The sequence below is a fragment of the Carica papaya genome, chromosome 9 (assembly GCF_054855325.1).
Source record: "Carica papaya isolate Zhongbai chromosome 9, ASM5485532v1, whole genome shotgun sequence".
NCBI lineage: Eukaryota > Viridiplantae > Streptophyta > Magnoliopsida > Brassicales > Caricaceae > Carica > Carica papaya.
Genome location: NC_142317.1, coordinates 1,302,552 through 1,313,178, shown reverse-complemented (window position 1 = coordinate 1,313,178; position 10,627 = coordinate 1,302,552). Strand labels below are relative to the sequence as shown.

General features: G+C 38.1%; 1 protein-coding gene across 1 annotated transcript; it reads left to right on the top strand.

Annotated features, from left to right (window-relative positions):
- Nucleotides 1–498: 498 nt before the first annotated feature.
- Nucleotides 499–5,836, top strand: LOC148239707 (protein BOBBER 1-like). The gene is made up of 6 exons (XM_088211262.1): nt 499–1,012; nt 4,193–4,365; nt 4,477–4,525; nt 4,680–4,846; nt 5,406–5,489; nt 5,579–5,836. The coding sequence occupies exons 1-6, from the start codon at nt 637–639 to the stop codon at nt 5,615–5,617; spliced, it is 888 nt and encodes a 295-aa protein (XP_088067388.1). The 5' UTR covers nt 499–636; the 3' UTR covers nt 5,618–5,836.
- Nucleotides 5,837–10,627: the final 4,791 nt, after the last annotated feature.

The following is a 10,627-nucleotide window of genomic DNA, read 5'->3' as shown; positions in this document are numbered from 1 at the left end:
TTCAAGATCCTCCCTAACCTTGTAATGACTTGGGAGTAAGCTCTGAAGATCATCAAAATTGATGCTCCTGATAAATTTCTTATTCACCCACCTCTCAGTTAGCCATTTTCTGCTATCTATTATTGGCTCAGTGTATATATATATATACATATTCATACAAGATGTTTGAAAAATTAATAAATTTTAAACCATAAAATTATTATGGTCCTTTACTCTAATAATATCTAAGATTTCTTAAATAATATAATATTTTCAGGCAAAATCTACAACTTTTAGTACCAAATCCACGCGTCGTTTTCCTTAAAAACTACATCGTTTTGTAAAGAGGAAGGATGTCCCGTACCAACTATACGACGTCGTTTCCGGTTCTTTTTTTTTTTTATTTTGAAAAAAATAATTTAATAATCATGATGAAGTTATATTTGCTCAAGTGTAATTTCATAAAATATCAGGGACTTATCAGAAAATATTTAGGGACTATTAAAAGGGTTTCCGTTCTGGAACACTCTATCAAACTCTTCGCACTGCCTTGCAAGTTTTCTAAGAAGGTTGCTTTCTCAGTCCTTACAGGAGCGAAAACCTAAACCCTCGATTCATTTATCGGCGGAACGAGGTAATATAGTAGTGTCGGCATCAATGGTGATAATCTCCGGCATGGAAGAAGAGGGAGCCAAACCCTCGTCTTCGTCCCAGCAGCAGCAGCCAAAAGCGATGCCGTTCAGAGCAAGCTTCGATTCGTCAAACCCGTTAGGGCTGGTGGAGAAAGTGATAGAGTTTCTGGAGAAAGAAAGCGATTTCCTCGAGAGAGATACGGCGGAGAAGGAGATCACGGCGGTGGTGAGAGCCGCGAAGGAAAGGAAAAGGAAAGCTGCTGCGGCGGCGGCGGAGGCAGAGAGAAAGAAGAAATTGGATGAGGAGGAGAAGCAGAAGCAGAAGAAGGAAGAGAAAGCGACGCCTGTGTTAAAGGAGGAGAAGATGGAGGAGGCCAAGAATGAGGAGGCTGGACCAAGAGGTATTGCGTTTTTACCGTTTTGGCTTCACTGAAGTCACTACGTTTAGTTTGTTTTTACAATGTTGGATTGATTATATGGTGCTTTGCTTCACTGCTTAATTGCCGACTGAACGATGAGAGAAATTATAATTAAAATTGATGAAAATGGGCGTGTGCTTGTTCAGATTTTAGAGTGACTTTGAGTACATTTTTGAATTTATCAATGTTTAATGCGTATAGCATTAAAATTTGGGATTAGCATAACGGACGACTTATATATCAATAGTTTTGAGAGAAAGACATGGATAGCAGGCTGGGGAAAGGTGTGCTGAGTTTTTGCTGGTTCAGCTTTGTTTGGAGTCTTTTGTGCATTGAGCCTCTAAGAGCAAATCAAGGGTTATTATGAAAACTAAAGGTTTCAAGTGGAGAGTGTTCTGTGATCTTGGTTCTGAAGAATGCACTGAACTGTGGATAATTGTTAGTCCAAAAATAGGTTTGTTGCGGAACTTGTGTCCCCATATCTTGGTATGCTGGAGTCACGAATGTACCCATGGATTTAGAAAGTTGGTGTGGAATATTTTTTATTGCAGTGCAGAGAATTTAAATTTTATTCATCTCATTTGTTAGTGGTTGATTTTTTCAGTTTAGTGATGCGGAACTTAGGATCAATAATGCAATTTAAAATTCACACAATTTCAATTAGCACTAAAAACTTATTTAAATAAATTTTTTCTACTTAACCTGCTATCAATAGATGATAGCAATTAAGGTAATTAGGAAAATTAAGAATTGATAAAATGCCACAAGAGTTATTTTGATAAGTTGAACCAATTCCTTGCTCAACGAGAAGTTTGAAAAATACCTCACTTGTTGAAAACTAAAATTTTGTAATTTTATTGATTGAAAACTTGATGCTTACAACCATGAATTGAAGGTCTATTTATAGTGAAGAATACCTCACTGTTGAAAGTTAAAACTCTGTAATTTTATTGATCGAAAACTTGATGTTTACAATCATGAATTGAAGGTCTATCCATAATTGTAAGTCGTGTGAAGTATAAGAAAAGAAATCTCCTATTTAATTGTAAATGCTTCAAGCCAATAGTGTAGATATTCCCCTCTTTGAGGGAACCTCTTAATTGGTGAATACCCCTCTTGAAAGTGAGATTCTTGAGTGAAGGAAAGGAAAATTAGGGCTGGCTTTATGACTCCTTAGGGAGGACGCCAAACTGTCCAAATCCTTCCAAGATCTTGAATTCATTGCTCCTTAAATGTGGTTGCCTTTTTTGAATGGGTGGAATCAGCTAAGGAATATATTTTTCCTTGAATACCGATTCTCTTGAATATTTGGAGACTTAGTTGCTTGTTTTGATGGAAAAGAAAAGGAAAATTCTTACTTGAGACAAGTCCTTCTCGGGTTGGCAAAATCTTTCACGCATTGGGAAGATTTTCCCACATGCTTGCCTCGGGTTCTTCCTTGATTTGGATTAAAGTGCATCTTCTTTCTTGGCCTTGGCTGAATGGACTTAATTTCATCCTCTTGTGGGCTTCCTAGCTTGATCCAAGTCCTTCCTCACTTATCCATTCTTGAACAAAGAGTTGGAAGACTTGTTTGAGTCTTTTGGCTGTTCCTCTTGTAATAGGCTCACTAGGCAGAGAATAAGGGAGTGCGGGTTAGTGACTGTTTCGTGAGCAATGCTGATGTAGGAGGGGTGTGGCAGGTGTTGGTTCTACAAAATTTGAATGATTGAGAACTTAATGAGTATGAGAAGCTGATGAGAGCATTGCCATTTGTATCCCCGGGTAACAATATTGGTTTGCCGCGATGAACTCTCACGAAAAAGGGATCCTTCATGGTATAATCCTGTTATAAAAGACTGTTTCAGAGTGGGGTTAGCAATGATCCATTCCTGTATAAACAAATCTGGAAGGTCAAAGTTCCACCTCGGATTTCCTTTTTTGCTTGGGAAATTAGTATGGATTGTATTTTGACAATTAATAAAGTCAGGAGAAGGGGTTTGGTTCTGGTTAACGCTTGCTGCCTTTGCAAGCAGGCAGAATAGGGTTGCAGCCACCTTTTATTGCAGTGTCCTTTGGTATATTTCTCGTGGACCATGGTGTACAAATCGATGGGGACTAGTTGGGTGATGGTTGGATCAATCAAGGAAGAGTTATGGGCTTGGAAATATCTTAAAGACAGATGCATCTTTGTTGATATGGTTCCACTCACACTTATTTGGACTGTTTGGAAGGATAGGAATAGAAGAGCATTTGAAGGCTTTGATGATACAAAGAGTTTTGATGTTCTTAAAAATAGATGGTTTAGTATCCTAGAATTTTTGTTGATGGATCATCCTCCATTTTTTTGTGAGGCTCTTAGAGTCCTGTTTTGTGTGGTTGTGTGGAGGACTGAACTGTAAATAATTGTACATGGCTTGCACCTCTTGGTGCTCATACTAATACATATTGACACTTTTTTTATTTAAAAAAAAAAGTGATCCAAGTTCATCTTTATTGATCTCCACACCTTGCTTGACTCCATTATCTTCATATGATCTTTGTTCATGGGCCGATATACCTTGATCTTGGTTTGGACCTCCCTTGCCGCATGCATTCCTCTCTAAATGGGCATTGCTGTGCGTAACTTCCTCTTGACCGCTCATGGCTTCCTCTTGGCCACTTGTGATTTTATCTTGGCCACATGGATAGTCCAACCCATGGCCTTCTTTGTCACTTTGGCTTGAATGGTGGTTGGAATGGCTTATGCCGTCCATGCTCATATCATTTAGGCTCACAGATTTTCAGGGTCTGGAATAATGTTGATTTTATTGTTAAAACTAAGACTGAAGATCTAGAAAGAAGCTTAATAGAAGCAATGGGAAAGAGAATTCTGCTTGGACCTTAATGATAGACAGTGCATATGAACTTTGGATTCTGTTTGGCCAAGCTTGTTGTGCATTTGCTCTAAAATCATTGAGATTGGCCAAATATATGCGACAAAAATGTTTTTCAGTTAAACCTTCTGATAAGAATCTATTTTTAGTTAAATCTTCTTGTGTTTTGACAACTTCTGCATTTGGAGGGCCTTTGTTGGTTTCTGACAATAATTATGAACTAGTTTAGTTTATGAGCAACTCTCACTTTGTTTGTTTATCTTCCTATAACCCAGTTTAATTTATCAATCAAGTTGCTTGTGAACAGTTCCTAATAAAGGTAACGGACTTGATCTTGAGAAATACTCCTGGACTCAGTCACTACCGGAGCTCAACATCAATGTTCCAATCCCTACTGGCACTAAATCAAGGTTTGTTGTATGTGATATAAAGAAGAACCATATAAAAGTTGGACTCAAGGGGCACCCTCCAATAATTGATGTAAGTCCTTGTCTATCCCGTAGGTTTTTCTATGTAACTTTCCTGCGTTCCACTTGTCTTTTATTGTCAGATTGGGTAACAATCTTAGAATGCAATTCTAAATAATTGCAGGGTGAACTATATCGGCCTGTCAAACCTGATGATTGCTATTGGAGCATAGGTAAGTTACTTGCTAAGTTGATTATTGTTCTTATAGATGCAGGAAAATCATTCATAAAGAACTGAAGACCATAGCAATCAAGTGATCCAAAGAATTATAAGAATTTTTAGGTCTTACTTTATCACCAAAATGTGTATTTCTCTTTTATCTATAGAGGATCAGAAGGCACTCTCTATTCTTTTGACAAAGCACGACCAGATGGAGTGGTGGAAAACTGTGGTCAAAGGAGAGCCCGAAATCGACACTCAAAAGTGTGAACCTGAAAACAGCAAACTATCTGACCTGGATCCTGAAACAAGGCAGACTGTGGAGAAGATGATGGTAATTTATCGTTGCCTATGTTTTCTTTTTTTTAGTTATTATTTTTTGAGAATGTGTTCTCATATCTGTTACTGCTCTCTTTTACTTATTTGTACTGGCCATTGTGGATGGGCCATGAATGATGTTGCCATATAAATGTTTTTTGGTAAATTGTATATTGGTTCTGTTAGTTGACTATGCTATTGGATGAGGAGTCTAACCTGTTGGACATATCTACCTCTTGAAATGATGATGGAGATGGCATGCCTATGCTTCTCAGTGCATTACTGGGATGGAATTCCTATTACGACTTTTTTCTTTCTGATTTAGAAAAATGACCAAACTAGAAACTTATGTCCATGATAAAATGTGACTACTGTCTGAGTCTTGTGTCTGTTGATGTCTCAATTGCCTGTCCTTCATGCCAGTTAATAATGAGGTTCTTAGTGGCTTGTTTCTGATGCATATGTTTGACATTCTACTTTGGTATTGATTGGTTCTTCCAGTCTTCAATTTCAGCTAATCATTTGTATTGCCTTGGAAATAGTGAAGTAACATACAAGTTTCTTGTGGTTTGCAGTTTGATCAGAGACAAAAATCCATGGGACTTCCAACAAGTGATGAGCTCCAGAAACAGGAGATTCTAAAGAAGTTCATGGCTGAGGTGACTATTTATATGCTTTGCCAACTTCTGCTGGCTAAATATTACCTTTCCTATGTAACATGCTCATTTGATATCTTGTTTTCTTCCAGCATCCTGAGATGGACTTTTCGAGAGTGAAGATGTCATAGGGTGGACCTGCTTGGATGCCCGTGGACACTGGGTCTGCTGCTTGGTTAGAACATTTTGACATGTTAAATTTATTAATTAGGCCTCGGTTATCTTAATGAGCCTCTTTCTATCTCTCTGGAACTTTTTGTCCAGTAAATGAAATGCTTTGAACTTTGTTGTTTGAGTTGTTACCTAAATCATTTTGCAGATGTGTGTCAATTTATGCATTGTTCAAGAAATCTGACCTCTCTTTTCTTTCCTTTTCCCTCTTACACATGGTAAAGACGAAAATGAAAACTATCAGCTCTATACAACGAATTTGAATGAATGAGTTGCATTATTCTGAATGATGATTGACTTCTTGTCATAATGGCAATACACGTAACGATACTGGCAGGTTGCCAAGTGCCACTCCAAAAGCTTACCTTAAATGAAGGTCGCTTTCTGGGGGGGGGGGGGGAGTGGTCCTTAAACATAGATTGTAGCCGGACAAGCCCAAGAATCCTTTTCAGGGTGGATAAGCTCACAAATTATAATTGTAGGAAATCTTTTGGTTTTTTTTTTTTCTCTAATTGACTTGCTTCCCAGGGTTTTCCTCTTATTGAACCCCAATTCTTTTACTTAAAAACTCATTCTCAAAATCCCATCCTCAAATTTGCTTTCCCTCTCAGATTACCGGTATCTGTTACCAAGCAATCGTAGATTTGTGATCCGTATTTAGAACGAACAGATTTAATTTGAGAAATCCTGATTGCTGGTTTGGACATAACATGTTTTTGCAGGGTACATGTTTTGGGACTGTTTGGCCGGGGTCTAACAATGGCCGCTGTCCGTGCTGTGTGGTACCATCCAGTCTGTTCCTGGCACTTGAAGAAGAAAAATTAAAAGAGGGACATAAAATTCTATTGTTCTTGGAATATATATACGTACACGTTTATATCCGAATATAGAAAGACAAAATAGAGTAGTCGTGAAGGGAAGTCTCTGTTTGGTACATTAAATGTCTTCGTGTATCTCTTGTACAACGGCCCATGTACGGGCAGATGCGTCCTCAATTTTGGAATTTCATTTTCTCATCGACCCAATAATGGAGGAAGCCACAATTACAATCCTAATAATAATAATAATTAAAATAATTAAACAAAATAAAAACTAATAATAATTATTATTATTTGATCCCACTCAAAATATTAATTTTTCTGGTTTCAATATTTTATACAAAATAATAAAAACTTTAAAATTATATAAAAATAATTTCCAAAGTTGCAATTAGAAATCGACACGTGGGTGCAGTCTATATCCCAGCTGCCTCTTTCAATAAAAAGGTAACGGGCTCCCCCACCCTTTTGTCCTATGCGTATATAGGCCCAAAATATCTTGAAAACGACGTCGTTCTGGGAATCCTTCGAAGCTTTTCTTCCCCCTCCATAATCTCAAACCAAAAAATTCCCAATCCTACGCCACCATCTGTCATGGTCCTCCTCGTCTGTTTTGTTGCCCTACACTCTTTTAACCCCCTCCCAAATCTTATTTTTATACATATTTAATTTATTGTTCAATACAAAAAAAAAAAAAAAAAAAAAAAAAGGGCCAGAGAAAGAGAAATCCATTAATGAAGTAGAAGCAAAAAAGAACAAGAGGAAATGTCAATCCTTCCCTAACTTTAAATTATTGAATCAATACAAATTTTTACACATTCCCATTTTAATTGCTTAGAAAAAAAACTTATACAATTCATATTAGACATTTTGTAATTAAGAAATTATATAAACCAAAACTTAAAAATTGGTAAAAGTTAAAATAATAAAAAATAAAATAAAGACAATTAGCTAATTAATAAATAAAACTGATAACTCAATTTACTTTATATTGGTAGAACTACGTTGATCGAATTAAATTAAATCTCAAATTAACTGTTTATGTTTACGGATAAGACGAATATTATATAATAATTATGTAGCGCCCGGACCGAAAAAAAAAAAAAAAAAAAAAGCCACGTCGGCAGCCACATCAGCAGGCTCGGTCAGCAGTCCCGGCCAACCGGGGCCTGCCACGTGGCAAGACCACGTCGCTCCTGAACGGGCCACGTTGGCGATCCGCGTGGGCGCGATCGGACGGCCCAGATACAATCGCACGGACGGCCCAGATTAAAACAAAATGGACGGCTGAGATCAAAGGGCAAGGGGTTATAAATAGAACCCCCACACCAGACCACAAACCCTAGCCGCCTGCCGCTCGCCGGAGAAGACAAACCAGAGGCCGACCGCCGCCACCCGCCGCCGCACCGGGGAAATTTCTGACCGCCGATCGAGGTAAATTTCATACCCCCGACTCGTTTTTCCACGCTGATTCCTCCTATGGCCAAATCGAAGCCAAAATTCCGGCCAAACGGCCGGAATACGCGGCCGAAGACCAACGGCGCCGCCACACCCCCTCTCGGTTTTTACCTCCGACGAGGCCCTTCCCGGCCTCCGTTTGATGCAATTTTTATATCACCGTGATCATCATTCTTTTCTCTACAGGTTGACCGGAGCCGAATCACCAAAACACGAACCTCACCGAAGAGCCGCCGCCGCCGGTAAGCTCCATTTTTCAGTATTTTTTGGCCCCCCGAGGGCCTTAGGGTTGTTTTCTCACAGGGACAGATGCGAGTGTGGCCGAATTCGATCAAAAACGGCCGAAAACAGCCAACCCGAGGCGACTCGCCGCCGCCAGCGGTGGCGCCGTCGCCGGAGCACGGCGGAGCCGCCGTCGCCGGAGCACGGCGGAGCCGCCGTGCCGGAGTTGCGATTTGGGCCGAAAGAGGCCCTGGGCCTAATTTGGATTTTTTTTTGGAACACGTGCAGGTACCGTTAGTGTGTTTCAGTTCCCCGGGAAAAATTCAGGGAAAATTAGGGACGGCCTGTAGGCGCACTGTGAATCGTATTCGGATCCCGAAAACAAGTAAGGACCCCTCACCCTATTTCCTATCACGGTATTAAAGTTCAAAATGATAAAACGGTATTTCTTGAATTAACGAATGTGTAAAATTGCTTAAGGTTGCTAATGGAGCCCGAGTCTAGTGTGATTGGTGATTTACTGTTATTTGGCCTGTTTTACAGTTTTAAATGCAGTATGAGGTTTGATGTGTTTATTTTATAGTTTCGTGTGCATATATTACGTTTTTATTAATTATGGGTTGAATGACTGGAAAATTGATACTGTATGTTGTCTGTTTGGCATGAATTACGATTTGCTTGTTTAAAGGTAAATTGATGATGCTGACTGAGGAAAAGAAAAATAAAAGATTGTGTAGACTGATAATTGTATTATGGGGTCAGCCTGACTAGATATCCTGGGAGATGGTGGACGGACCGGGTCCGTAGGGAACCCTACCGGGATTGTGGTCTCACATGCCGGACGGGGCATGGAGATCTTATGTGTTTTGGCGCCCATACCGGACGGGGTATGGGGACAGCCCGTTTCACCCTCATACCGGACGGGGTATTGAGGTTTATGTGTTTTGGCGCCCATACCGGACGGGGTATGGGGACGGCCCGTTTCACCCTCATACCGGACGGGGTATTGAGGTTTATGGTTTTGGCGCCCATACCGGACGGGGTATGGGGACGGCCCTGGAAACTGATTATGAATGTTAAAGGTTAACGGGTAGCGGGACCCCCATGGATACTAGTAGGCTGGAAAATGAAAAAAGGATATGTGATATAATGATTGAATTACAAAAGGCGTGATAATTGCTATGTTTTACAACTTATATTATTCCATGATTGTGATAATGTCATTGTTTTTCTTATATTGTTTCATGAATTCCACCGAGGTAAGTGGATGGTAAAGGTTTTATCATAAATAAAAAGATTTGTTGTAAATCATGCTCCATTGGTCTTTTGTGTTTTTCTACCCACCTTTACCACCGTGACGGTGAGATATCGTGATGTTCTTACTGGGCTAGTGTAGCTCACTCCTTATTTAACCATTTCAGATCAGGAAGACATGGTTCCCGAGCCCGTTCCGCAGGAGGACGACGAAGGGGATGCTTAGAGATTCTGTAGTCATACTCATAGTTCTATTTTCGAGTTTCTCTTTTAGTTAGTTTAATCTTTTATATTTTAAGTACGTTTTTGGTTTTCGTGTAAGGAATGTTAACCGAAATTTTGATCTCGCTTCCGCATTTAATATTTATAATATAATTTCCATGTTGAATTATCGGGGCTGTTACAAATTAAGTAACGACGTATTAAAAATTTAATCTAATTTTTTATATTATATTATTTTTTTTCTCCAATTATTAAGTACATATCATAAGTATATTATATATTAATTATTTCACTCATTACTAAGTGACACAATTGGCTTATTTGTTAATTATTTACTTAATGATCATTTTGAAAATGACTCATGGTTTGGTCTTTAGGAAACCCATTCACTATTTGTTCTTCATGTGTGATAAAACAAATGGTTACCAATTAATTATCTCAATTCTATCTTCTTCTTTTTTTTTTTTTCAAACTATAATTTATACAACTTTAGATTAAGACATCATATGGTAATTAAATATTTTTAAAATTTTATACTATAGTCTTATTATTTTAATTTATTTTGTTTTTAACCTTCAAAACTTTGTATTTAGAAGTTTACACATGTACTAATCTTAAAAAATTAAAATTTTTATAAATATTAAGCTATAAGAATTTAATTATATATATAGTAATACTTATAGTAAAATCATATCTTAAAAAAATAGTCATACTCCAAAATCATTAACCAAAACTTATTCAAGAAAATCCAAAATGGAATTGTCATTCATTTCAATCTCATTCATGACTTGTCACATATATATATATATATATATATATATATGCTACATGTCAAAATTATTTACAGAACATAATTCATCCGCCTTCTGAATTAATAGTCATCATCATCATCATCATCATCATGTCCACATCTCATGGTGATGTGATGATATTGCATGCCACTTGCTTAATTTGCATATATATATATATATACACACACATATATATACATATATA